The 26739-nt window shown below is 39.0% G+C and overlaps 1 protein-coding gene across 5 annotated transcripts in view; it reads right to left on the reverse strand.

The window, feature by feature from the left end:
- CACNA2D1 (calcium voltage-gated channel auxiliary subunit alpha2delta 1) overlaps positions 1-26739 on the reverse strand; it is an 857854-nt gene that overhangs the window by 112625 nt on the left and 718490 nt on the right. For 3 of the 5 annotated variants that reach the window (XM_089685880.1, XM_089685869.1, XM_089685872.1), the window contains 5 exons: positions 24305-24394; positions 16844-16912; positions 7547-7621; positions 6888-6962; positions 3631-3687 (listed from right to left, as the gene is read on the reverse strand). In XM_089685880.1, the coding sequence (XP_089542006.1) occupies positions 3631-3687; positions 6888-6962; positions 7547-7621; positions 16844-16912; positions 24305-24394 (366 nt within the window). The remainder of the gene's footprint in view (positions 1-3630; positions 3688-6887; positions 6963-7546; positions 7622-16843; positions 16913-24304; positions 24395-26739) is intronic. The other 2 variants (XM_089685888.1, XM_089685897.1) reach the window with 1 other exon arrangement.

The following is a 26739-nucleotide window of genomic DNA, read 5'->3' on the forward strand; positions in this document are numbered from 1 at the left end:
TACAAAATGAATATTCTCTCTTTTTTTTTTTAGCAAAACAACCCCGTAGTGTTTTACAAAGATGCTTAGTACTGCTATGCATATTGAAATCTGCTATTTGGAGTTAGTGAACTTTGTGATACAATTTATTTTTTTTACTTTATGATGGACCTTCCCTATCTACTAGGCTCTGTTCTTTCCTTTGAATACTTATGTCACTTTAAGGGAGGGAGGATATTTAAGAGAAAATTGATTTACCTATTCAGCAATGACTAAATAAAACCATCACTCCATTCAAAATATGTTTTTATCCTGCCTCCCAGGGGACAGAGTGCATATACCACTCTGTCTCATTTTAATTGGTGCAGTGGATCTAGGGCAAGCTTGATTGACAATGCGCCCCTCTCCCCACACCACTGTCTGACAACACAGCTCCATAGTGGGCAGACAGTACTTGTCTCTGGCAGCAGGCATATGAGTACTGTAATTCAGTAGAGCATGGTGAGGGGTCAGCACAGTTCCCAACTCAAGTAATGACAACAGTAATTGTGGCAGCTGGCAACACTCTCACGTACTTGCAATAGTGCTGGTGGGACTGTGTGATCAATCTGCTATCTGCTAGAACACGTCCATCACACAGTGTGAAGAAAAGGCAGATGTGTCCTGGCTCTAGATGGTATTGCCCAACCAGTGGTTTGTTCTGCAGAAACTTCTCACCCCTACAACCTTCTCTTCCAGAACCTTTGCCTCTCACTTTAGATCTGCCTTACATTTTTTAAAATAATGTCATTTAATGCCAGTTATGGCAATAAGGGGATACATATATGATGCTTTGGGGCACATTATTTAACACACAAGTATGCAGTGACATGCTGCAAAGAGCAGCTTTGCCTGTGTTAGAAATAAGTGCAAACAAAAAGGCCCTAGCAACAGAAAATAAAATATACGTCCTGACAGGAGTTGGGGGGGGGGGGGCAGCAGCTAAAGAGCAAGTACAGACTACAGGTGTTGCCAACACATTAGGGTTGATTTACTAAAGGAGAATAAGATGTTCATTTTGCAAGGGTATGTTCATTAAGGCCGGCCATACATGGGTCGATCTCCAAACAATTTTTTGTTTGAAAATCAGACCTAAGACTAATCGTATGATTTTCACTCTGTTAGTGGGGCAATGGCACCGGCTGATTTTCGTGGTTCCTCCCCATTTTGTTTATTGGGCATGCTGGAAAATTCGGGAAAAATTACTGATATTCGAAATCATTGGTGGCACCATCGGATTGCAGAATGAACGATGTTTCAATCGTTCAGAATTTGACCTATGTATGGCCTGCTTTATTTTCGTGAATGAAATGAAAATGTATTTTGCAAAGAATGTGCAAAGAAAATAATAAAACAGTATTTTTGTTTACACAGGACTGAATGATGGAAACCAGCAGCATTTCACCATATTCACTAAGCTAAAGGGAAATTCCCTTGCAAATAGACTATTTGCCTTAACCCCTTGATGCCAATCGCACGCAAATATGTGGCCTCTCGGTGTCTGGGCCTTGACGCCGAGTGGCCGCATATTTGCGTGCAATTAAAAAATACATATGTGCTGAGAGCACGTGCCCTGCACGCTCCCAGCACATATGTCTGCTACTCCCGGAAAGGTCCCGATCTCCCCTTTCAATCAGGACCTTTTCCGATCATATGACCACCGTGACGGCGAATCACGGCGGTCACATGACCCTAAAACCCCGCCCCGCCTCCCGGTTTCTTAAACTCTTAAAGGGCCGGGACGCATCGGTGCCAAGAGATTAAGTAAATAAACCCCTTTGAGTCTCTGAACTTTGAACAGGTGGGGGTACAGAAGAACATGTAGCCCAGCACACTACAACTCACAGTAATTTAGCACAATCTAGCACAGTAAAAGCTATTAACTCTCCCTGCTCAGACTGTTAGCTCTCTTTAAACTGCTTCAACACACACTGACAGATGGCTGCTAGGAAGCCAATATTTTATACCAAAACCTATATTATTGTCCATCCTAGATTGTAAACTCAAAAGAGCAGGGCCCTTGACCCCCTCGTGTTTTGTTTTGTTACTATATTGTCTCATGTTCTGTCCCCCACTATAATGTACAGCGCTGAGCAAACCTTTTAGCGCTATATAAATACTGTATAATAATAATTCTAACCCTTCTGACCACAGTTAAAATGTCAGGTCGGGCAATATGAGTCCTTTAAAATTCAACCAGTGAATTTCTACATCAACTTGCTGGAACCTTGAATCTCCACTCCCCCCCAGATGTGCTGTAAATTCATTATGTTGCAAATACAAAACCTCATCCCTACTCCAGAACCAGAAGAAGACTGAAAGAAGAAGAAAAGCATGCATGTCGCAATGCTAGTAAGTGGCACTACAGGTAGTAAGTCTGCCATAATGTTCAAATATGCTATGCATAGCTTCTTATTATGACAATAGCTCTTGGGGCCTTCAAATGGTAAAGTTCATATGAAAAACTGAGATATGTTTGAGCCTAACCACTCAATAAAACTAAATCTATAATTTACATTTACAAGCAAACAATTATAAAAGAAAACAATTCAGAGATCCAGCATTTGTTGTGTTCTATGAGCACTACTGTCTCTCATGATTCGAAACACTCCATAAAGCCTATGAAAACAACACAGGCCTATGGCTGTTGCCAAACCATGGGTTCAAGAAGGGAAGATTTTTTATCGTAAATCTGTAATGATGTAAAATATACAGTGAGCTGCCATTAGTAGCAACACCTTCTAAAAATGCTATTTACCTAGGTGTTATGCTGATTCATTGTCCTCAGTATGTTCTGAGTCACTGGCCCAGAACATTCATGCAGATCAGCAGCTTTCACTTAACCCTTTGTTCATTACATCTTTGTCTTCTTGGATAATAACCACGTTTTGAGCATAATATAAATTTGCTATGCTTATTATTCAATCAACCCTGATATTTCAGTGAGAATTTTAATATGATGAGGTGCTAGTCAACTTTTCCAATGCTTACCCTTTATTTAATGTGTACAGTTCACAGATCACCCTAAACATGTCCTAATTACTAAGAACTGAGTGAAAGCAAAATTTTGATGGTGTAGTCAAACAAAACAAAATGTGCTATAAAAGCAAAGCTTAGCAGCCAAAACTTACACCTCTGTAGCAAACCAAACTGCATTTGGTCACACAAACCAGCATATACACTTGATTTAGAGTGGGTTGCACAGTTTTTGTGCAACATTTTTCAAACAGAGCAAAATGTCTGCATTTATTTATTTTGAAATAATTGAGCAGAACAATATTTTTCCTTCCTGTAACATCCAACTCTAAACAAGGTACCTTTGTGACAGCTGCACAATCTGCGCTACCAGAAATATTTAGGTATTCACTTTCCAAGCTTGCTGGTATAAAGCCACAGCCATTCTAGCAGTGAACCAAAACCTATTTTTGGCCAGTGTTATTAAAGCCTTCCCATTTAACACTAAGTCATTTTCATATTAAACTGTGTGTAAATTAGCCTCTCTGGCAAAGAATCTATAAGACATGCTTAGAACAATGATAAATAAGCCCACTTGTTAGTTGTTTGCAGCTGGCCATACAAATTTAAAACCAGCTCATTTCCATTTACCATTACCTGAAAACCAGGCCTCCTTTTCCTCAAATTAACCATGGGAATACCTACACCTATAGGCTGAAGTTGCAAAGATAGTTCATGTTTATACTTAAACTTTATGACATTTTATTCACAAGTGCTACATCTATGGTTTGTATATCTTGGCACTTAAGAAAAACAGTTATGAGCATGCAGGTTTTTTCAAAGACTGTATAATAACATTTAATAAATAATGTAATTTTAGGACCACAGAAGCAATGTTTTGGTTGGCTTAAAACACTATTTTTTAGAGTAGTACTAACATCTCAGAGTGACAGCATCTTCAAAAACCCGAAAAAATATTGTGGTTATTGGGGATACATACTAAAATATTAAATGTTTTTTTAAATTTATTCAGACACTTTTGTGCTATACCACTGTACAATATTCTAAAAGACACAAATATTCTACAGTAATAATAGAGTTAACCCCCTTCTATCTAAGACTCTGGCTCAATGCATGTCTGCCAAAATGCAAATTCCAGAATTAGGTTCTAACAACACAAACTGAAATTTTCCCTTCATTCTAACAGCACAGTATAATTATTTATTTTATTTTCAAAATAATTGAAAATATAGCTTTAGAACTGTTGCAACTAATGTCTGCAACAATGGTCCCCAGCGTGTGTCTCTTAAGTCCTATATAGCTCTTCCCATATAGCTCTTAGAATCTTGATTTGGTATTTGGTACATGATTTGGTATTCAGTGTGAACACAGCTTCAGCTTATACACTAACATTGACTTTGCAAAGTGAAGAGAATTTACTCATTTAGTAATCAACTTCAATATATTCAAAGAATTAAAAGAATTAAGAAAGGGCAGCATGTATAAAAAAGTGATAAGATAAATTGTACATGTTTTCATTAAAGATATTCTGTCAGGTCTCTACAACTTTAAAAGAATTATCCCCTTGCAATAGAAAAGTGCATACAATCACCTCTCTGATGGCTGGTTTCTTCCACCTCTCCTACATTCCAGTGCTCCAGCCTCGAAAGTCTTTTAGGCATTTGACACTTCGGGGTTTATTTACTAAAGCTGGAGAGTCCAAAATCAGACTCCCTTCTGCATAGAAACCAATCAGCTTCTAACCTCAGCTTCTTCAATGAAGCTTTGGCAATGAAACCTGGTAGCTGATTGGTTTCTATGCAGAAGTGAGTCTGATTTTGCACTCTCCAGCTTTAGTAAATAAACCCCTTCAGGTCCCCACCATGGGTCAGCTGGTTCCTTCCTCTAAACCCCTATGTCATTGCTAAATCCTGCTTTGATGTAGGTGTCAGGATAAGGAACCAATGTGTGTGAAACTGGCCACACACAATTCAATATCCTTGTTTGCCAATATTTGGTATATTTGAATTAAATTTATTTAATTTGTGCATTACTGAAGATGACCTTTTCAGACCATACAATCTGATTGTAGCATACTATGTCAGATTTAGATGAAGGTTTTGTTAATTCCATTCCTTATGTTCCTATTCTCTTCTTCAGTAGGGAATTTGTCAATTATTTATTACAACTATCAATAAAACTACAATTTAAGCTAGCTGGTTTATTTGACAGAAGCTGCAAAGCTTCCCTACCTACCAAGAAATCCTAAAATATTTCACATAGGATAAATTGTGTATGCATGTGACCCTAACAGCTAGCTACATAATTTTTACCACATGTTACAGTTCACGGGAAAATATATTTTTTAATTTGTTGAAATTCCATAAGTATTATAAACATGCAAGAGATTTGATTTACTTAAATGGCAAAAGCAATGAGACAGCTTTTTTGGAGTCACTGACAGTAACACATTGGTCCGTTGCGTGCAAACCAACTGACTGAATTCATATTTTCACCTTAATTAACAGTAGGAGAGTGTTGTACCCTTGTTAGTAACAATGCCACAAACAAAAAATTAAAGCCCAATAAAACTTTCGGTTTAAATGCGCTTCAGGTGCATTGAAACAAAAGGTGTTCAATTTCTTACTTTTTTTCTCTTTCTAAGGTACCTACAGCCTGGCTTGAAAAGCTTGTCTCCTGCCAGCAGTTGCAGAGTAGGACCCTTGCTTTTTGTGGGGAAGCAGAGGCCTGACATGCCCACCACTGTCCAAGACCTTTAGTTCTGCAAACAGAAAAGCTTGTGCTTCCTCCTTATTAGAGCTCTTTGATTTAGCAGGGGGTGTGTTGAACCACTGAAAAAAGATCACTCTTTCCCAACAGAGAGCAAGTGTTCCAGTCTACAGCTGCTTGCAGGGGGACAGGCTCTTCTACTCATGCTATAACTGCTTCAGAAAGAAAACGAACAGTAAGACATTGAGAAACTTTTGTTTTTACATACTGGAATGTATTTACCTGATTTAAACGTTTCATTGGGCTTTGTGCTATGTACTATTGAATACATTCAAGAATGTGTAAAAAATACAAATAGATTCAGAAAAAAGCATGGCTATTAACAAATATAAACAGCACATATTATTTAGAATTACTTGTTATATTTTGTGACATTACAAAACCAGACAAAAACGTTTTTGTGCTTTATTCCACAATGATATGTCTCTTTCACAGATTTGTACTTGGATTAAAGAGAAACCATAATGCATTCTATAGTTTTTTTTCTTAATAAATATTTTTCTTTCTACATAAAAACCTTTACTAGTGCATGCAGGGCATTGTGGGTTTTCTTAGTAGCACTTCCCTTTCTAGCTGACCCTATCCAACTGAATATTTAAATATTATTCTGATTTATGCAGCTGTGTGTGCAATCTGAGCTTTAGCTATTAAGATCTGTATACCATTTTTAATTTATATTAGCCTAGTAAACTTATGAACAAGATTTTAAATATCTACTAGGGTGAAAATAGAAATATGAAGTGTACATATGCACTGTTATTCTAAGATGAGCAAAAATAAATAAATAATAATAAAAAAAAAATAAAAATATATATATATACTTTTTTTAAACATTATATTTTTCTCATAAAAAATATTTACGTTTAATTACTTCATACAGATGTGGATGTAAGAAATCAAGCACATCATTAATGTGTAAATACTAACCTAGGTTGTAACTTGGTAATATTTATTTAATATTTTTTAGCTTATCAACCTTAATGCTCTTGTCAATCATGTGATTTACAGGTTTTAGAGTCAGCAGACTCCCTACTTCTTACTTCAGCTTTGCAGTGAGTATAGGAATCACTACACATATCTGTTAAATGTTAGTTATTACTACATCAACCACTACTAACCCATACCTTTGGTTGAAGATTCGGATGAAGCAGAACATAACCGTTAGGATCCAGTGCAAAATAATATCCATTCGGGCAAAGCTAAGGGAAAACATTTCAGCAGTTTACTTTAGTTAGTAAATTGCATACATCACTAAATAAAAATGTAGTGCACACATTTAAAAGCAACTGTTTCATAGGATCATTAAAAAATCGATTGTTTTGGGTTTATTTAAATGTACTATTTTAGATATTAAATTAGTTAGCAGTACTGTGTAAAAATACCAGATATCTTGTGTTGAAAACGTTGCTTATCTGCATTAAGAAAGCTAAAATGCAACCTGAATCCAAGAAAATACAATTAGTTTTCTTTTATGTCTGTAGTGATGCAATTATAGTTTTTGAATGTCCTGCTTGGTTTTTACATGGCTGTTCATTACATATCAAAGGGGAGCATTATGGTTTAGATTAGGGATAAATTTTAAAGGACTGGTTAAGCTAGTTGTATTTTTATGTATGTGGGTATATGGCCATACCCATGCATGAAACTGAGTAGGTTTTACAAAGCACTGCAAGATAAATGGTTGAGATTTGCCAAGTTTCCACATGTTTAAATCATAAGACAGTTACTTTATAAGTAGTTTTCAGTATTTTTCATTCAATTAAAAAAAAGAAAAAAGGCTTACCGTAAAGCGCGGGGTAAGCCTTTGAATATCTTTCAATGAAACATCTACACCCATAACACCAAGTATCAGTTGGTTCTATAAAAACAACACACAAAATCAGAAGGCAACACCACAACTTGCATGATAGAAACAACATAGTAGAAGATTTCAAAAATGGACTGTTGGTCACACAGCTGATGCATGACTATACAGAATATATTCTCTCCAAAAAATATACTATAGCCATGTTACATATGCATTTGTAAGACAGCAATGATAATGTGAATGATAGTTATGATGATGATAATGTCATTAGCCTTGCAGAATGTATGTTAATATATTTCTTATGTAAATAGTGCTTATTGATTGTATTTTTTTCCCCAGACTTCAATTAAACATGAGAGTTTTCTTTTGGTCCCATGGAGCTAATAAAAAATATCTAGCGTGTGTGGCCAAGTTTATATTACACGCTCTTTTGTCAGGAAGCCCAGAGTGATTTTTCCCTTTGGAGAGCAGTAAGTCTAATAAAACAAATGCTTTAATAATGATTCTGAGATTTATACTGTGGGCAGTTTAAAAGCCCCATCAATAACCACACGGATATCAACAAGATTTTACATGCTAGATTTCAGAGCTTACGGAAATATAAAATGCCATGATGAAAATTATTGAGTTAAGCTGTCAAAAAGATAGCCACTTTGTCTACATGTATAGGTTTGAATGCATAATCCAAAAAAACCCACAGATGAGCATATATATATATATATATATATATATATATATATATATATATATATATACTCACTGTATATACAATACACACTGCATATGGCCAACATTTTTACCTTTGGAAGGAGTGGGGAATGGTTAAATCTGCTATAATTTTTTTTTGTGCTCATTTGGGATATTTCCTTTCACTTCCATTGGGAAATTTCCTTCCTAATCTCATTTCAGTGACAACCATATCAATTTAGTATGAATTTGAAAGTATGAATTTTCCATCACTTTCTATCACATTAAAAATAGTCATTAGAAAAACAAAGAGTGAAACAAAAAAATAAAAACGAGGGATACAAATAAATAAAAAAAAACTGTAAGGGATTTTAAAACATTCCAAGCTTTTAACTTACCATTTTGTGGCTTTAAATATAGTTGAGCCATTTAAAGTCTATTGATGAACATATGACAAAATGCTCCCCCCTCACCTGAAGTGCATGTTCTTGTGTGTGCCCCTGCCAGAATCCGCTGTCACTCCCAGAGGAGCAATCGTCCATATTGAAAGTGAACACTTCACCACACTATTACAGCATGGTGCTTCAGATCGCATACTTATATTATGGTCCAATTCTAGTTTTCATAGCAGCAAAGCTTTATATTGATTTTTCTATTTCTAAGTTTAATAAAAATTATGTTTTAACCCTTAATTAACCTATAGTAAATAATTATTTGTGTCTCCCTCACCAATTGGATTCTTGTGTTTTTCTACCTCTTTTTATTATTGCTATTATACTACACAACATTAAAAAAAATACTTTATATGAAAATAAATAGTAGGTTGTATACCAGTAAAATTAATTATGTTTACTAAAAAAAACAAGACAAATCGCAGAAAACCATTTGTAAATTCTATCTGTAGCATCCCAATTCTTAAAATGGGAATCAGAGAATTGTTTTTTGTTTTCTTTTTGGTTTTGCTTTTAACTACATGGGAAATAAATTATTTTTGCAGAGGGTAGTCCCCAAAAAAGCACATCAATTTAAATCACAAGTAATAACAGTTATTGGCAAATCAATACGCTTATACCTGAATTGTGAAAACTGTTCTGGTCATAAGGATTAAATATTATTTTCAACTGTTTTAATGCATATTTATTCTTTGTGCACATCTACCGTGGGTCTGCATCACAGAATATACAGTTACAGCTGACAACTGTTGCTTGATAGCTACTTGATAAAGACACTGTAAAACTATTCACAAGAATAAACATATTACTACACTTAATGTTTTTCCAAAACATTTTTGTGCAACAGCATAAAATATAAATATTTGAAAGGCAAAGCTCTAATTTATATAATTTATATGTGTACCAACTGCACTGTTTACTTGTTACTACACTTATTATTTTTATTTTTATTTTGACCTAAGGCTGTGATTATGCTAGATTAGTTATTTACAGTTTACCTTTAACTGGTTCCCAACCATGCTATAGCCGAAGGACGGCTACAGTGTGGTTGTGAAATCCTGGGACGATGTCCATGGACGTCATTCCAGAACATGCCCCCCTGCGCGCCCCCCAGCAGCGAGCACCTGGCTCCGCCGGTGATTGCTGTGTCCTACGGACACAGCTGATCATGGTATATGGTAAATGGCCAATCACGGTGGCCTTTTACCACGTGATCAGCTGTGTCCACTGACACAGCGATCACCGGGTAAATACAGTTGCCGTTTTTCGGCTGCACTTAAAGTACTGCCGAGAACCGGAAATTGTCAGCGAAGGGATCTGCACTGATGATCAGTGCCCAGCAGTACCACCCACCTGTGCCCAGCAGTGCCGCCCACCTTTACCCATCAGTGCCACCCACCTGTGCCCATCAGTGCCATCCACATGCCCTGCAGTGCCACTCACCTGTGCCCATCAGTGTCACCCACCTGTGCAACTCAGCAGTGCCACCCACCTGTGCCCTCCAGTGCCACCCACCTGTGCCATCAGTGCCACCCACCTGTGCCCAGCAGTGCCACCCATCAGTGTCGCCGATCAGTGCTGCCCATCAGTGCCAGCTCATCAATGCAACTTATCAATGCTGCCTATCAGTGCCCATCAGTGCTGCCTATCCATGCCACCTCATCAGTACCTATCAGTGCTGCCTATCCGTGCCCATCAGTGCTACCTATCAGTGCTCATCAGTGCTGCCTATCAGTGCAGCCTCATCAAAAAATTCTGAGTCCTCCCCCACCCCCCTTTACAGTGAGAGCAATAATTCTAGCACCAGACCTCCTCCGTAATACTAAACTGACAACTTATAGGGGGCTTTTGAAGTGTTGCCTATAAAAAATATAGGGTACTCAAGTTTGCCACCATTTCATGGGCGCACACAGATTTAAGGTTTGACATGCTGGGTATCTATTAACTTGGTGCAACTTCATCTTTTATATTTAACCAACAATTCTGATAATTTATTGTGTTTGTTTGCCCTAAAATTCACACAATGTGTTTTTTTACTGAAGTGTTTCCTAGACCTTTGCAGTAATATTGCATGAAATAAACAGTTGGAACTACCACTGTTTCATTTTCTAGGGTGTATGCTTTCAGAAAATATATGTTTTGGGGGTTTTAGGTAATCCACAGGCCTAAAATGATTTTTTAAACATGTGTGCAAAAAAAAGAAATAAAAAGCAAAATTGGTTCTGGCAACAAAAGGGTTTAAGGTTAACAGGTGCTATTGCACCTACTGAGAAAAACTTCACCACACACCTGCTCCCTTCTGCCCTCTTAGTCCTCATGCGCACTGGATGTTTTTATAGTTGTTGTTTTTGGCTTATGATGTTTTTTTCTACAGCCAGTAAACCCCCCAGCATGCTATCCTATACAGTCAGGTCCATAAATATTGGGACATCGACACAATTCTAACATTTTTGGCTCTATACACCACCACAATGGATTTGAAATGAAACAAACAAGATGTGCTCTAACTGCCGACTGTCAGCTTTAATTTGAGGGTATTTACATCCAAATCAGGTGAACAGTGTAGGAATTACAACAGTTTGCATATGTGCCTCCCACTTGTTAAGGGACCAAACGTAATGGGACAATTGGCTTCTCAGCTGTTCCATGGCCAGGTGTGTGTTATTCCCTCATTATACCAATTACAATGAGCAGATAAAAGGTCCAGAGTTCATTTCAAGTGTGCTATTTGCATTTGGAATCTGTTGCTGTCAACTCTCAAGATGAGATCCAAAGAGCTGTCACTATCAGTGAAGCAAGCCATCATTAGGCTGAAAAAACAAAACAAACCCATCAGAGAGATAGCAAAAACATTAGGCATGGCCAAAACAACTGTTTGGAACATTCTTAAAAAGAAGGAATGCACCGATGAGCTCAGCAACACCAAAAGACCCGGAAGACCACGGAAAACAACTGTGGTGGATGACCGAAGAATTCTTTCCCTGGTGAAGAAAACACCCTTCACAACAGTTGGCCAGATCAAGAACACTCTCCAGGAGGTAGGTGTATGTGTGTCAAAGTCAACAATCAAGAGAAGACTTCACCAGAGTGAATACAGAGGGTTCACCACAAGATGTAAACCATTGGTGAGCCTCAAAAACAGGAAGGCCAGATTAGAGTTTGCCAAACGACATCTAAAAAAGCCTTCACAGTTCTGGAACAACATCCTATGGACAGATGAGACCAAGGTCAACTTGTACCAGAGTGATGGGAAGAGAAGAGTATGGAGAAGGAAAGGAACTGCTCATGATCCTAAGCATACCACCTCATCAGTGAAGCATGGTGGTGGTAGTGTCATGGCATGGGCATGTATGGCTGCCAATGGAACTGGTTCTCTTGTATTTATTGATGATGTGACTGCTGACAAAAGCAGCAGGATGATTTCTGAAGTGTTTCGGGCAATATTTTCTGCTCATATTCAGCCAAATGCTTCACAACTCATTGGACGCCGCTTCACAGTGCAGATGGACAATGACCCAAAGCATACTGCAAAAGCAACCAAAGAGTTTTTTAAGGGAAAGAAGTGGAATGTTATGCAATGGCCAAGTCAATCACCTGACCTGAATCCGATTGAGCATGCATTTCACTTGCTGAAGACAAAACTGAAGGGAAAAGGCCCCAAGAACAATCAGGAACTGAGACAGTTGCAGTAGAGGCCTGGGAGAGCATCACCAGGGATGAAACCCAGCGTCTGGCGATGTCTATGCATTCCAGACTTCAGGCTGTAATTGACTACAAAGGATTTGCAACCAAGTATTAAAAAGTGAAAGTTTGATTTATGATTATTATTCTGTCCCATTACTTTTGGTCCCTTAACAAGTGGGAGGCACATATGCAAACTGTTGTAATTCCTACACCGTTCACCTGATTTGGATGTAATTAAAGCTGACAGTCTGCAGTTAAAGCACGTCTTGTTCGTTTCATTTCAAATCCATTGTGGTGGTGTATAGAGCCAAAAATGTTAGAATTGTGTTGATGTCCATGCTCACATAAACTGTAATCAACGTTTTTTGACTGGGACGTTTTTTTGGCTGCAGAAAAAACCCAGGACTAGTGGGTCTCTAGAGGAGTTTTTTAGCTGTAAAAACACTCTAATACTGAAAAATGTGGCAAAACGATGTAAAATGCAGCAAACCGGTGTTTGGGGGTAAAAAAAACACAAAAAATGTAAAAGTGGAGAAACACGGGAAAACGCCGCTAATTGCGGCAAAACGCCGCTAAAAGTTAATGCAAAAATGCTAAAAAACGTTACCAGTGTTATCAAAACGCCCAGTGTGCATGAGGACTTCACAGAACTCTGTTATTGTCCCTCAATGCATCACTTTCTGTGAATTATTATTATTATACAGGATTTATATAGCGCCAACAGTTTACGCAGCGCTTTACAATATAAGGGGGATAGTACAATTACAAAACAGTTCAGTACAGAAGGAATTGGAGGGCCCTGCTCATGGAGCTTACAATCTAAAGGAATCTAAAGGATTGGGAAGGGTTTCTGTCATTTAGCTGCTGTACTCCAGTTCACAGACCACACTGGATTGTGGGGCGAGGAGAGAGGGGGAAGAGTCAATTACGGGGGTGTGTGGAAGTTATTCAGTGTCTGCACAGCAGCCGGATCACTTCCATATGACAGCCGACAGTTGGATTGTCAAATTTACACATACAGTGTCTGTAAGACCACCCAAAGCCAGTAGTAGTAAAAAAGCAAAAGAGTGCAGTAAACGTAAAAGACCAGTGGTAGTAAAAGGGTTAAAGTGGCCATTAGTACTTTATGACAGACTATAGCCTAGTTCAATAGACTTGATAGATCACATTTGATAGCCTATGGCCCTGCTTCCCAGTCTCAATGGGACTTATGATACTGATCTTCTGCTATGGAATTTTAATGGATAGTATGGTGTCTTTAGGCTGAACTGCATGTTGGTAGGGTTATATATGTACTGTAGACATATAAGGCAGAGTTTAGCATATTAAGAGTGCCACTGTGTATTCTTAGTTAGCTTTTGGGGTGCCCCCACCTCATTACTGTCACATCGCCTATTTCATTAACTGGATTTCAGATCTTTCAGTCATGTAGATTCATCAACTTTTTATGAAGGTATGCACAGCCGCTCCCACCAACCATTGCCTACCATCCATTGGCCTGCATTGTACAAAGATTCATAGAGATTCACAGGGACCCAGTGATGACTTCCTTGGGTTTAAAATAAACTTTATAATGAAAATGAAAAGGGTTTATTTAAAAGTGTTATTATCATGTTAATGAAGGAGGATGAACCAGGTAAGGCAAAATATAAGCAAATTAAAGTGTTACTAAACCCAGGACCCTGCATTCACTATATCTGGTCTCCAATAGTACACACAACATGGAAATGCAATTATTTTAGTAAATATACACTGCAAAATACCTTTTCTCATCAGCAGTTAGAGCAGTCTTGTGACTTCTATCAGTGTTCAGCAGAGCACTGGTTAAAGCTTGTAGGAGTTTTCTCTAGGAGGATGTAGAGCCCCTGACCTCTGTCTGGGCAGTGTTTATTGGTCTTGTGCTGATCACATGCACTCTTCCAAGAAAAATAAAAACTTCTCTAGCAATACACACCAAACTGAGCATGTGCAGAGTGGCTCCACACAATATGTTTTATCAGGAGATAATAGGGAGACACTGGAAGAAGGGAGGATTAGAGCAGTCAGGATCAAACATCCATTTTACACAATGCAAAGGATTAACCCCTTAGGTTCCACAGTGAGTATAACAAGCATGCTATACTGCACATACAGACTGATTTTACTGTTGTGGGTTTAGTAACACTTTAACCACTTGCCTTCTGGGCACTTTTACCCCCTTCCTGCCCTATTTCAGCTTTCAGCACTGTTACACTTTGAATGACAATTGCGCGGTCATGCAACACTGTACCCATATGAAATTGTTATCATTTTCTTGAGACAGAGCTTTCTTTTGGTAATATTTAATCACCTCTTGTTTTTTTTATTTTTTGCTAAACAAACCAAAAAATTTTGAAAAAAAAAGTTTTTTTTCTTAGTTTCTGTTATAGAAATTTTGTCAATAAATGATTTTTCTCCTTCACTGATGTGCACTAATGAGGCTGCAGTGGTGGGCACTGATAGGCTGCACTGATGGGCACTGATAGGTGGCACTGATGAAGAGGCACTGGTAGGTGGCACTGATGGGCATTGACAGGCATCACTGATGGACACTGAAAGGCAGCACTCATATATGGCACTGATAGGCAGCACTGATAGGTGGCACTGATAGGCGGCACTGACTGGCACTGATAGGCGGAACTGACTGGCACTGATAGGCGGAACTGACTGGCAATGTTAGGTGGCACTGACTGGCACTGTTATGCAGCAGTGATGCACATTGATAGGTGGAACTGACTGGCACTGATAGGTGGCGCTGACTGGCACTGATAGGCGGCACTGATTGGCAGCACTGATCGGCGGCACTGACTGGCATTGATAGGTGACACTGACTGGCAATGATAGGTAGCACTGAAAGGCAGCTCAGAAGGGCACTGATATGTGGCATTGATGTGGCACTGGTGGGCACTGGCAGGTGGCATTGATGGGCATTGACAGGTGGCATTGATGGGCACTGACAGGTGGCACTGCTGGGGCTACACTGATCATCAGGGCACACCCTCTTAGGAATGCCGATTACCGACTCTCCTCTCCTCGTGAGGAGAGAAATGCCGATTGCCGATGCATTTTCTTATTTACATGCGATCAGCTGTGATTGGACACAACTGATCACATGACAGAGCCGAAGTCTTTGGCTGTTTCCATTGATTGGTGATCCGCTGTGTCCCAGGGACACAGCGCAGCACCGATCGCCACACTGCGTGCCACCGGGGGTGCGCACGCGCGGTTAGAGTGGGAGGCCGTCATATGACGGCCTCCCAGAACGAGAGAACCACCTTGAGCCCGTCATTTCCTTATATGGCAGGCGGGAGGCGGTTAAACTTCAGATTTACGTTTGAGGTGGACAGTGGGTACAAAAATTACAAAACAGTCAGACGCCATGAATGGCCTATTTTGCCAGAGCTTATTGTACGCCTGTTAAATTATCACTTCAACTAATCAGGAGGAAGGGCGGACTGACAACTCATGGGGCCCCCGGGCAATAGGGGATCATGGGGCCCCTGTGTCCTTGTCCAAACTCAAAAAAGCCTATGAAAAAGGTACCAGGGGCATCTCATGGGGCCCCCTACTGACCCCGGGCCCTCGGGCAGTGCCCGAGTTTCAAAATGGTCAGTCCGCCCCTGATCATGAGCTAATAGTATTTTGGTCTACATCCCCTATGTGTCATGATTATGGACAAATAAAACCCTGCTCAACAAACCTACTGTACGTGAATTTGTAAAGCTGTATTTCATGATTGTTATTATTTGTTTGCATATGGGATATAGAGAGTTTTCTTTTGTTGGATTTGCATTAAGTGTATTCATATTTCTGACGCTTGCCTTAGTCAAATAAATGCTCAGTACTTTATGAACAAATCCAAGTAGGTGGTGATCTAAAGTCCCTTTATTGTCTTTTCAGGTAGCTCACATATCATCTTGTCTTCACTTCACAGTATGAGCTTGCAATAAACTATAAACACAACACTGGTGAGTTCTGGATAATAAAAGTAAATGTCTCTCAACTGGCACAGATGAGCTTAAAATGCTTATTGTTATTAATGACACTTCTCTGGAGTATAATGTCATCGGCAAGTTATAAAGAACAAGGGCTTCACTACTTTAAAATGATGTGTTCTTAGCGCAGAGATTTATCCTAGAAGGAAATTGCAAACATATTTCCTAGCAGATATTCCACATGCATTTATCATTGAAAATGGATTATGCTAGTCAGCCTGCAAGTATTATACAGGGAAGGGAGTAGTACTGAATCAAGAGCATTAACATGTTACTCTAGACAGCTTCTGTGACAAAAGTCATATTAATGGGTAACTCATTTATAAGTTTGGAACAACATAGGTAAGCTTTTATAATAATACTGTATATACAGGTCTTTTAACACTTGTTAGGAAGTGAGGCCAATATTTCACATAAATACTTTACTATCAACTCACTTTATTTTCTTTACGGTCCCCTGTCAAATTAAAAACAGGCAAGGTACCAGTGATGACAAGGCCCAACTCCTGCAATCAGAAACAAGAACATTTGTTATTTACAGTAATTCAAAAATCTAAAATAACATACAGGGGTTGATTTACTAAAACTGGAGAGTGAAAAATCTGGTGCAGCTCAGATACCAATCGGCTTCCAGGTTTCTTTTAGTCAAAGCTTTATTGAACAAGCAGAAGTTAGAAGCTGATTGGATACCATGCAATGCTGCACCATATTTTGCACTCTCCAGTTTTAGTAAATCAACCCACAGTATTAATCATTTAGTATTTATTTATTTCCAGTATTTATTAGGCAAAGCTTTACTGAGCATAAGAAATCATTCACATTAGTCTCTAACCCTGAAGGTGTTAATAATCCAATGCCCCTACCATGAGATGTGTGAGGAATGCAGAGTAACCAGAAGACATGCACTCAAACACACTGCACCTGCTGTTTCTAGACATTATTTCTCATGTTACTTAGTAACTGGTTGTTAAGGAAAACAATGCACTGACAGGAATTACTATTTGTGAGGACTTGAAATTAGCTTGTTAAGCAGATAAAAGGACATAAAAACATAATAATACATAATATACATTTGGGGTGGCACAGTGGTGACGTGGTTAGCAATTCTGCCTAGCAGCACTACCTGCCTGCAGTTTGCATTTTCTCCCTGTGCCTTTGTGGGTTTCCTCCAGGTACTCCGGTTTCCTCCCACGCTCCAAAGACATGCTGGTAGGTTAATTGTCTCATGTCTAAATTGGCCCTAGTATGTGTATGTATGAATGTAAATTAGGGACCTTAGATTGTAAGCTCCTTGAGGGTTAGGGACTGTACATATTGTACATGTGAATGTACAATAAATGTAAAGCACTGTGTAAATTGGCAATGCTATATAAGTAACTGTAAAATATAAATAAAATAATAAATACTTAAGATTAAAACAATTTGCATGAAAATTGCAATGTATGACTTTGTTGCCTAGAACATTTTTGGTAAGCGTTTACAATTTTTTGTATATATTGTATTTTTTGTAGGGCTGCCTCATATTTCACTGCCTCTTCTTCGTGTACAGCAAGGCTAACTGACCTTCTATTCCTCCTGGGTCCTTGCAGTGCAGTGTACCATCATTTTCATAATTGTATTGATGTTTGGTGAATTAAGGAGACCCTTTCACCAGACGATTCATTTCACCAACAATTTTTTACAAGATTTTATGTTATGTCATTTATCTATAAAAGACTCCCTTGTGAAGCCTTCAAAAATGCCTGAGAGTGCTAATGGGCATCACCATCTTCGATGTATAGAAAAAAAACTTCAGCGCAAAAGGTACCTCCATACAAATGTGCAGCTAGCATGTAATGTGTTCCCACATATAAAAAATACATAAATAGTGTAAAATTCTGCTGGGCATCACCATCTTCAATGTGCTGTCAGCAGTCCCCACAAACTCAGAGCTGTCACCCAAGAGACACACTATAGTACTCCATTCACTCTTCAACCAGCATCAACATACATGTTTATGTAGAGAGGTAAAGGAAGTCCTAAATAGGCCAATACAGACAGCAATTATACACTCCCAGAAGAGAAGGCAATGGCGTACAAAGACGGAGAAGGAACTGTGGCTGCACTAGGGAAACAACTGTCTCTGGAGTGGTTGAATTCCCTTGAAAGTTCAAAGGCCCATTGCAAATAAAAAAATAGGGTTAAGAAAATATGCCGCAAGCAAGAATTCAGAAAACCTGAGCTGCCTGTACATTGCCCACAATTGCTTCAGTCGGAGACACAATCCCTTTTAAGCTGCATTGATGAGGAGAAATGGGGGCAAGCTTTCATTCACGACTGCCTGTGTAGTACAGCTCATAAGCAGTACAGACCCTTCAACCTCATTCACTTTGGTTTGTTCAAAGTACCAGTTGCACACAATGGGAGAGCTTGCACGTCAAAGAAAAGTTGTTACCTATTCTGCCACTGTAGTAAACATTTAGAATGAAATTCTGCAGTAGAATGTGTATGTAAGGCAATAATCTATATGGATTTAACTATCTCATGTTAAAAATTGATAAACTATGAAGACCTTTACACTTTTTGTGAATAAAGTACATGTAAAGTAATTTTATTTTTGTTTTGGATAGAGTAAGGAAGAGCTTGGTCAAGTCCTTTTTGATGTCTGCAACCCCATGGGGGGGGGGGGGGGGGATTTACTATTCTTTTTTGTTCCTGAGATCATTTTCACTGAGATAAGAGAAAATCCAAAAAAGCTGTGAATTCTGTCTATTTTGGAGACATTTATTTTAATTTCCTGTTGCATCTTCAGGACAGGAAGTAAAAGAAAATCTCCCCAGATGGACATACAGTTGTGGCCAAAATTATTCAACCCCCAATGCTGTAAAGGGGTTTAGGGACTATAGTGTACATTTGGAATTGTATTCAGAATCAAATCCTACAAGGACGTTGTAACTACCCAAATGCAACTAAAATGACATCAATTGTTTATGTAATACAGTAGTAAATGGTTCTTATGTGGTTTCTTCATTGCCACAATTATTCAACCCCTTAAAGACTACCACTCTGAAGAACAGAGGTTCATACAGGTGCTTTCCATCAGGTATTGAAAACACCTGTGGATGTCACCGAGCAGCAATCAAGCATAATAAGCACCAATTAGGCAGCTTTAAAATGACTGTGATACTCAGCTCCTTCTAGACATTTACTGGTGTGGTTACAAACATGGTGAAGGCAAGAGAATGGTCCAGGAAGACAAGAGAAGAGGTGATTTCTCTTCACAGGAAGGGCAATGGCTATAAGAAGATTGCAAAGATGTTAAACATACCAAGAGACACCTTAGGAAGCATCATTCGCAAATTCAAGGCAAAGGGCACTGTTGAAACGCTACCTGGTCGTGGCAGAAAGAAGATGCTGACTTCGACTGCTGTGCGCTACCTGAAGCGTAGAGTGGAGAGAAGTCCCCGTGTGACTGCTGAGGAACTGAGAAAAGATTTGTCAGATGTGGGTACAGAAGTTTCAGCCCAGACAATAAGACGCACACTGCGTAATGAAGGCCTCCGTGCCAGAACTCCCAGGCGTACCCCCTTGCTGTCTCCAAAGAATAAGAAGAGTCGACTGCAGTATGCCAAAAGCCATGTGGACAAACCACAAAAGTTGTGGGATAGTGTTCTGTGGACTGATGAAACAAAATTAGAACTGTTTGGGCCCATGGATCAACGCTATGTTTGGAGGAGGAAGAACAAGGCCTATGATGAAAAGAACACCTTGCCTACTGTGAAGCATGGTGGAGGGTCAATCATGCTTTGGGGCTGTTTTGCTTCTGCAGGTACAGGGAAGCTTCAGCGTGTGCAAGGTACCATGAATTCTCTTCAGTACCAGGAGATATTGGATGGAAACGTGATGCAGTCCGTCACACACCTGAGGCTTGGGAGACGTTGGACCTTTCAACAGGACAATGATCCCAAGCATACCTCCAAGTCCACTAGAGCATGGTTGCAGAGGAAAGGCTGGAACATTTTGGAGTGGCCATCGCAGTCACCAGACTTAAATCCGATTGAGAACCTCTGGTGGGACTTAAAGAAAGCAGTTGCAGTGCGCAAGCCTAAGAATGTGACTGAACTGGAGGCCTTTGCCCATGAAGAATGGGCGAAGATACCCGTAGATCGCTGCAAGACACTTGTGTCAAGCTATGCTTCACGTTTAAAAGCTGTTATAACTGTAAAAGGATGCTGTACTAAGTACTAAGATTGAATGTCACTTGGGGGTTGAATAAAACTGATAATGCTGTGAGCACAGAAAAGACATTTGTGGTTATTTCATTATAACTGTTATGTTATATTTGTCTGACCTACAAGTGCCTCTTTAATGTAAATGTAAGCAAGATGACTGAATGATCAAAAGCAATGTCAAACTGGCCAAAACACTCAATTTCAGTGGGGGTTGAATAATTTTGGCCACAACTGTAGATGGCAAAAAAAGTTCCTAATAGCAGTTTTAAACCTTCCGTACTTTAACTGACCATCTGACCATTTCCCATACTGCTCCAACATCTGGCAATGAGAATGGTATTGCCAGATATCTTAGGGTTTACTGCAAATCACAACATGCTAGTAGCTCTCAGGCTATTGCCTGGTCTCGTACCATAAAAACTCTATGGTTTTGATTGGCAGTTTATCCCTTCAAACCTTTCATGTACAATCGTAGCTGCCCTCTCCAGCTATAAAAAGGGTTACCAAGGTCTGAATCATTCTGCAAGGAGTAGCTCATAATTTATTTAGCTATATCATTAAAACAGCAGCTATAATTAATCATGTATTTCTCTGTACGATCATTGAGATTTATACAGTTAGGCAAAGCACATGCTTCCTGGCTCCATAAAAGTGCCTAATGGCTTCTAGATCTGATTGACTGACTCATGAAATTTACATTTGTATGTCCACCCCCCAATAATAAGTGTAAATTTCATGAGAAGCTTATAAGGACCTAGCCCTATATACAGAATTTAGTTTTCTGCTTTTTTTTTTTACAACACTTTTATGTCATTAAAACAGCCACATATATTTCTATAAAAATATAGCTGCCTACAGTATGTATCACAAATATAAAATTATTCTATTAAATGTGCCCTTTTGCATATAATATGGAGATGTCATAGACATCTCTATTGTACTTGCAAAAGTGGAGTTGTTTGAAATGTGGAAAGCCTCACATCACATGTCTACATCCACATCATGTATATATTAACCTAAGAAGATATCTAAAACCAGAATTTTAAATATGGATATATACAATGTACCTACATTGGCTACAGAAACAGTAGTCTCATCTTCAACACTTAATATCGCTTAATGGTTTGCTGTAAAACAAATAAAGCTCAGCATAACATCCTCCAGGTTTCCAGTAACAAAATGCTCACTAAAAAGGTCTGGGCAATGAACTTCTGGTCATTTAAAGGGGAGAAGATATAACAAATTGTTCCATTAAGCATTTTCTGCGCTGTATCCTGTGTCAGATGCACATGCTGCGACACTTTACTGTAAGTCTAGAGAGATTTGAAAACATGCAAAAGATACAACTATTTGTAGTGAGACCTTAGACTTGAGCAAGGGAACAGCACAATACATGCTTTTGTAATGCTTCCAAATACTAGGATGTCCGGTACAAAGACCAGAAAGATAAGACATAGCTGAATCTTACATCAGAAAGACATGAAAACATTACCAACATCCAGAAAAAGGAATCAGCAGAAAACAAAGGAACTGAAAAACATTTGTTATGGTGTAAATTTTCTGCTCTTCACTAACTGTCAAAGAATACTTTTTCTAGGGTATTTGAGAAATATACAGTGTGTGTGTGTATATATATATATATATATATATATTTATATATAAACTGCTCAAAAAAATTAAAGGAACACTTTGAAGGCACATCAGGTCTCAATGGGGGAAAATATCATGCTGGATATCTATACTGATATGGACTGGGTAATGTGTTAGGAACGTAAGGATGCCCCATCGTTTTATGGAAATGAAAACTATTAATCTAGAGAGAGGACTGAATTCAAAAACACCCCGAAAATCAAAGTGAAAAAATGATGCAGAAGGTTAGTCCATTTTGCTGAAATTTCATTGCAGCAACTCAAAATGGTACTCAGTAGCTTGTATGGTCCCCACGTGCTTGCATGCATGCCTGACAATGTTGGGTCATGCTTTTAATGAGATGACGGATGGTGTCCTGGGGCATTTCCTCCCAGATCTGGACCAGGGCATCACTGAGCTCCTGGACAGACTGAGGTGCAATCTAGAGGTGTTGGATAGACTAAAACATGATAACGCAGAGGTGTTCTATTGGATTTAGGTCATGCGAGTGTGGGAGACATTCAATGGTATCAATTCCTTCATCCTCCAGGAACTGCCTGCATGCTCTCGCCACATGAGGTTGGGTATTGTCATACACTAGGAGGAACCCATGACCCACTGCAACAGCGTAGGGTCTGACAATGGGTCCAAGGGTTTCATCCCGATACTTAATGGCAGTCAGGGTACCATTGTCTAGCCTGTAGAGATCTGTGTGTCCCTCCATGCATATTCCTCCCCAAACCATCACTGACCCACCACCAAAACAGTCATGCTGAACGATGTTACAGGCAGCATAATGTTCTCCACAGCTTCTCCAGACCCTTTCATGTCTGTCACATGTGGTCTGGGTGAACCTTCTCTCATTTGTGAAAGCAGAGGGCACCTGCCAATTCTGGTGTTCAATGGCAATGCCAATCAAGCTCTATGGTGCTGGGCAATGAGCACAGGGCCCACTAGAAGACGTTGGGCCCTCAGGCCACCCTCAGGAAGTCTGTTTCTGATTGTTTGGTCAGAAACATTCACACCAGTGGCCTGCTGGAGGTCATTTTGTAGGGCTATGGCAGTGCTCATCCTGTTCCTCCTTGTACAAAGGAGCAGATAATGGTACTGCTGATGGGATAAGGACCTTCTACAGCCACATTACCCAGTCCATATCAGTATAGATATCCAGCATGCTATTTTCCCCCATTGAGATCTGATGTGTTTTCAAAGTGTTCCTTTATTTTTTTGAGCAATATATATATATATATATATATATATATATATATATATATATACATACACACATTGTACATTCAAATCAGGCCCTAACCCTCAAAGAGAGTACAATCTAAGGTCTCTAACCCACATTCATACATGCACATACTACGGCCAATTTAGACAGAAGCCAAATAACCTACCAGCATGTCTTTAGAGTGCGGGAGGAAGCTAGAGTACCCAGAGGAAACCCACAGAGGCACAGGGAGAATATGCAAACTCCAGGCAGGTGGTGCTATTGTTGGGATTTGAACCAATCATCCTAATGCTTCTGAGGCGGAAGTGCTAACCATTTAGTCACTGTGCTGCCCAATATTTTCCATATTATTCCATGGATATTCCATCAGTACATCTTGAATAAGCTGAGTGTGTAGAAAAATAGCACCCTATATATTTTTTGTACACTTCTGTAGTTTGATTATTAAATCCTGGGGATCGGTTTGTTGCCACAAAGTTAAAGTTTCATGAATGAAGTCATATGAACCAGTAATCCTATTGTCAGTTCAAAGATGAACTGACCCTGTTATGTTTTGCACATTTTTCTTTTATGCATTTGAACTTGTTTCATCGGCTTATTTCTATAGAACATGTGTCTTGCTCAAACTTCTTAAAACCTGTTAAAACTTCAATAAAAAATGGATGTAAAGCTGTACTGATACAGTATATTTGGGGACATAATTGCTTACACCAGACATTGGAAACTTTCTTCATTCGCATATAGTCTGTGATTAAGCCATTTTGCATGTTATCCATACATTAACTCTACCCTATGTGCATTTTTAGAATGTGTTTTGTTCTTACCAAAGCATCCAAATAAACATTTGTCCACTGTACTTGCTTTGCTTTTTCTCTCGCCAAAACCATTGGTCTTCCAAGGACATCTAAATATTCCTGTCAAAGAGAAAAATTATTTCAGTAATAAAGCTAGCTTTTGTTTAAACAAAGACAGCCATTTTATTGTAAATAAACCATAGCTTTCATATACATTAATTAATAGTACGAAATTGCTAAAAAATGTCATCTTAATGCGAAGTTTCACTTGAAAAAAAAACTGTAGCTGCTGATTTTTAAAATACAGACACTTACCTGTTCAGCTGTGTCCTCCCCACTGCTGGTTTCACCAGCCTTCTTCTCTACCCGGCATCTTCAGTGTAGGCACCTGGCTGTTACAGCTTGTGGCTTTACAGCTGGGTGCCCACTGCGCATGCACGTGTAGCGCTGCGCTTTGTGAAAGGGCCCGTAGTCTTCTGAGACCTATTACATGTCCCATAAGACTACTGGGAAGGAGGGGGGAGGACAACTTCACCTCCCGATGACCTTAAGTGATCGCAGCAGGAGTGGGAGCTGATACCTGTCAAATTTGGGTACCTGCTCCCCCCCCCACACTCCCCAAAGGTGCCAATCCTTAATGGGAAGCGGGGGACAAAGGCTTAAAGCGAAACTTCCCCTTTTGGGTGGAGCTCCGCTTTAATGCTGCTTTTTTTTAAATCGAACATTTTTCAGGAATTAACAGCATTCTATGAAAATGCAGATCTCCACAAGACAAGTTTCAGTAGACAACCCATATCCTTTCCATATGAAGATGGCTGTTTACTGAAGCAGACATCTGTCAGGCAGCGCATCCACAATTATTCCAATAATTTAACAACTGGATTTAGGTCATATGGGTAGTCTAGCCCCATCCTTTTTCCAACCACAGAGTAGGTTTTATGCATCAGTCAACATAGCTTTGTACTGAAGTTCCAGCATTTACCAAGTAGCTGTGAAAGCTTAATGTTGAGTGGACAGGTTTAATATAGTAAAATTTAAGCATATATATATATATTTTTTATAAAAATGGGCAAGGTTTAGTCCAACTTTAAGATCACAAAAGGAAAGCTGTGCACGATCCTGACTGGCACACTTGGCTACTTCATTTTCCAAGCTTTGTACTGTGTATTATATACACCACATGCATTACTGTCATTAATTGACTCATGTTTATCACTAAAGAAACAGTAAGTATTATATCCTAATGTATCTGATTAGCAGTTCCATTAAAAAGTTGAATAAGCCATTGAAGTCTTACTAGTGTCAGAGTGTTTATATTACTGCAGCTGCTCACAATTAATGTAGCAAGTAGAACTTTAGGTCAAACTGGGCAGCTGTGTTTAAAATTTACAAAAACATTATTTACACTCTAAATAGCCTATTATATTGGACACACATGTGCTGCTATCACGGCCTATTAGAAACACTTTCTTAATCCTGTTATTAAGAAACATGGTAAAAAAATATTTCTTGAGTATAGTCTAAATAGTAGGCATCTAAATGTGAAAAGAATAGCATGTTGCATGATGTTCAATCATTCATTCACATATATTTACAAGACATATCACAGATTATATTTGTTCAAAGCTGATTTTTTGCTATTGTATTTGACATTTAGAACTTAAAAATTGTGCAATACTAACTAAAGATTAATTAGGAGTCTCCACATTGTAAACAAATGTTTATGCCTATCATTGGATTTACATTATATAAAGCATGCCTCTCTGGTTCTTTTATGTTTGTCAAGTAATTTGGATAAAATCTTCATCTACATCTGCTAGTACTGCGCTGTATTTCCACTTCATTCTGTTGTAATGTACAACTATTTTTAATTCATTGTGATATAAATATTTTACTAAGGGTCATAAGAGAAGTTGAAATAAACATTGCCACAAAAAATGATATATTAGTAAAGTGTAGACTTCAGGTTGATACAGCACACACTGGTTGATTACTGTTCTTCACGTCACAGGCTACAAGCTTTCTTTAGACTGAATATAGCAGACAGATTTTCACTAATTCACTAATTTCACAATTTAAGAGAAGAATTAATCTTCTCTTTAACATTACTATTAGAGATGAGCGAATCGAAGTATCCGAAGTGGAATTCGAGTCGAATATCGGAAAAATTTCGATTCGTGCCGAATCCGAAAAACAGCCTAATTCGGACGCGCGAATCGAAATTTTTCCGAAAATGGCGGCTGACATGTGCGGCGACGGAGCGGGGATGTCGGGGAAGGCGCGCAGACAAGGCGCGCTGCCCCATAATGCATTCCTCAACGACATGTGATCGCATCAGCCAATCAGCAGCCAGCCAGCCAGCACTGTGTAATGGTCGAGGTATATATAGCGGCCATTTTGGAAATCTTCATTTGCCTGCAGTCATTGAACAGAGGCAGACCGCTCTGTACTAGGGACAGGGACAG

Source organism: Staurois parvus, unplaced genomic scaffold (genome assembly GCF_062004578.1).
Source record: "Staurois parvus isolate SC_StPar_1 unplaced genomic scaffold, SC_StPar_1.0 ptg000019l, whole genome shotgun sequence".
Lineage (NCBI taxonomy): Eukaryota > Metazoa > Chordata > Amphibia > Anura > Ranidae > Staurois > Staurois parvus.